Source organism: Merops nubicus, unplaced genomic scaffold (genome assembly GCF_000691845.1).
Source record: "Merops nubicus isolate BGI_N331 unplaced genomic scaffold, ASM69184v1 scaffold34904, whole genome shotgun sequence".
Taxonomy (NCBI): domain Eukaryota; kingdom Metazoa; phylum Chordata; class Aves; order Coraciiformes; family Meropidae; genus Merops; species Merops nubicus.
Genome location: NW_008606852.1, coordinates 1 through 3,126, shown reverse-complemented (window position 1 = coordinate 3,126; position 3,126 = coordinate 1). Strand labels below are relative to the sequence as shown.

General features: G+C 49.4%; 1 protein-coding gene across 1 annotated transcript in view; it reads right to left on the bottom strand.

The window, feature by feature from the left end:
- Window positions 1–2,602, bottom strand: part of RAD51 (RAD51 recombinase) — a gene marked incomplete at its 3' end in the record, with an annotated part of 3,858 nt that extends 1,256 nt beyond the window's left edge. Inside the window, exons 1-5 of the mRNA XM_008939780.1 lie at window positions 2,522–2,602; window positions 1,905–2,042; window positions 1,442–1,559; window positions 1,051–1,142; window positions 116–210 (exon numbers count right to left, since the gene is read on the bottom strand). Of these exons, the coding sequence (XP_008938028.1) occupies window positions 116–210; window positions 1,051–1,142; window positions 1,442–1,559; window positions 1,905–2,042; window positions 2,522–2,602 (524 nt within the window). The remainder of the gene's footprint in view (window positions 1–115; window positions 211–1,050; window positions 1,143–1,441; window positions 1,560–1,904; window positions 2,043–2,521) is intronic.
- Window positions 2,603–3,126: the final 524 nt, after the last annotated feature.

The following is a 3,126-nucleotide window of genomic DNA, read 5'->3' as shown; positions in this document are numbered from 1 at the left end:
GTACCCTCCCCAGGCCGCAGCAGGCCCCACAGCCCCAGCACTCACCTCTGGGGGATCTGAGGAGAGGCAGTGCCCTCCCCGGGCAGCAGCAGACCCCCCCAGCCCCAGCACTCACCTCTCAGCCACGGCCAGCAGGCGCTCGGGGCGGAAGGTGCCCTCGGTGTCGATGTACATGGCCTTGCCCTCGCCGCCGCTCCGGTCGATGGGCAGCTGCAGGGCAGAGCACGGGGAGCAGTGAGACCCCCTGCTGCCTGCTGCCCCCAGCCCACACCACACCTGCTGGGCCACTGGGAGTGAACTCACGCTTCTCTGGGAGAGGTGAGAAGGAAGATTCCCCCTTTTCAATCTCTGACACCCACCTAGAGGGGAGGTGCTGAACCTGGAGCTCATTTAGGTGCACGAGGCGTTAATTAAATGATCAAATTAAGCCCAAAGTCTCCAGTATTTTATGAAATAGCAGCCTCTAGAAAGTAATACATGCTATTGTTTCTCTAAGCTAAGACTAGAAAAAAAGGTTCCTCCAGACTGCTCTCCTGACAGCAAGAGCCAGCTGAAAGCCTTCAGAGAAGCCAGGGGAAGTAGGATTAGGAGCTGATCAGAACAAAAGGGAGCTATGCAAAAGAACTCCCTGAATCCAGCAGTTTTTCCCTTTTCAACACTCCTGGTGACAAGAAAGGTTCTCTGCAGCCAGAGCATCTGAAGAGAGAGCAAACACTTCTCTGCATTTCAGACCTAGGCTACAAGGCTAATAATGTCTGTTAGGTTTTGTCAGAGTACTGAGGGAAGGAAAGAAAAAATCAATTCACAGAACATGTCAAACAGGCAAAAGCCATCAGAAGCTTAATTACTGCTAAAGTAACTCCAGCAGGCAGATAAAGCACAACACAGAGGATCCTAGAAAGCTGCAGGTGGAGCCAAGGGTGCTGCAAATACTCCCATTCTTTCCAGCTGTTGATCACATCACATTTGTGTTGGTGGAGAAAACTGCAACTCAGCAAACAGCCAAGAGCTGTGTGGTTGAATACTTGATTTTAACAAGCAGACACTCACTTGACAGGTCACTGCCAGGGTATGGCACAACTGGGTCTTCCCAGTGCGGAACTCCCCAAACAACTCTGTAATGGACCCTGTTTCTATTCCTCCTGAAGGGAAAATAACAATGATTTAAAAAAAGGCCACAGAGTTCACAAAATAAGCCACAGACTAAACTAGAAACATCCAAAGTTAACAGCTCTGGTTGCTGCATCATGAGCAAAAGGTTTCAAAACTATTTCTGCAGCTTTTAAAAGAAAATCAGTTGTGGTACAAGAGAGCAGCACTGGAGGAGATTTCCATCCACCAGGAACTCCTGTGCTCTGTGTGGTTTTGTGCAAGGAGGACATTCACAGGGAAAACCAGCAGATAACGAAGTCTGATCAATAAAGAGAAATAGAACTATTACCCTGAAGGAGTTTATCAAGCTCTTTGGACCCAGTGGTGATCTGGATAATCTCTGACCTTCGCTGGTGGAATTCTGTGGCTGTGGTGAAGCCCATTGGAACCAGCTTTGCTGCTTCAGCCTGAAGAAAACCAAACTAGTCAGTGCCAGGAGAGTTCATCCCATTCATTTACCCCTCTGGCCATTAAAAGCATCATTTTCTATGCTGGGAAATGGAGAAGCACCATATAATTTGATGTAAATGTTTTATTTTTATAGACCAATTAGTTGGTACCTCTGAAGAGAACCAAAATCCTGCCCAGAGAAACAGCCCCAACATCCATTTTGTGTAAGTGTCCATACATCATGGATGTATCATGTCATTCAGCATGTTATTAATGGAGACCTCCCAAAATCACCATTTTAAGCCACTAGAAATAAAACTTCGTTACTATCTTGGGTCAAAGCTTTTCCAAAACACCCTTACCAAGATTTTGTCAGCTTTGGCCTCACTGATGCCTTTAATATTTAGGAGCTCCTTCTTTGGTGCATAAGCAACAGCCTCCACGGTGTGGAATCCAGCTTCCTCCAGTTTCTTCACATCATTTGCATTTATGCCACATTGCTGAAGGAGAGGAGAAAAACAGGACACACTGAGACACAAATACCTTGATCCAAGTTCCACTGAGTGCCTTCAACTGGCATCAGCAGACTTGGACCCAACTCTGGTATCACAGGTCAGCACACTGGATGGTACTTCCCTATTCACTTAAAGAACTAGAAAAATTAAAATCCTTGAGCACTGTAACATTTGCATAAGCTACTAACGACACAGAGGGTGCAGAAGAGGCAGAAGGTAACATCTGGTGTAACAGGTGCTGGAGGTGACCAGCACCTGCCAGGAAAGGGTACACAGCAAGGGGATGTAACTGAGAACATCACTATTAAGAGGCTGGGGGTTTGTTTTGTGTTGTTTTGGTGTTTTTTTTTTTTGACAGAAGACATGTAAGAATTTAGCAGCACAGTTTTCAGATGAAAGTTGTGTTTCAGGAAAGAGACCAGCAGATTTCTGGGGAGCTGCCTCTCGGGGTGTCTCCTCCCTACCTCCAGGCGGGCGATGAGCTGTGGCCCAAAGCTCTCCTCCTCTGCTGAGGTGTCGGTGCTGGCCTCCAGCTGCATGGCCATCCCCTGCTCCCCAGGACACGCCTCAGACTGGGCACCCCTGCAACACCTTCCCAAACACAGCAACAGGTCACCCACAGGAGCCTGCCGTGGCTTCCTCCTCCCACAGCTCCTGGGACACCACTGCTGCAGGAGTTATCTTACATGTGCTGCCCTATGGAGCATTAAACATTAAAAAACAACAACAAAAACTCCTAATGACTCTCGTGTTACCCGGTAAGGGATAGTCAGAGGCTTAGCAGAGAGCTCCACGGGATCTAAGAGTACAACAAACCAAAGGCAAATTGCTATTAGCATTGCCCCATGGGAGCCCCAAGTTATATGGTCCCACTAGCAGAGGTATTACTCGAAGCCGGGCCCTGTGTCCCAGCTTTGCCCCGCGCTGCCAGACACTGCCAGCACCTTGCGAAGCCTGAAAGGGGCTTCAGGCCCTCCCCGGCCCTGCTGACGCGGCAAGGCGCCTGCCGCCCGGGGAGCACGGCCCGAGGCACCGGCACGGCGGGACACGGGGGAATTTACCCACTTCG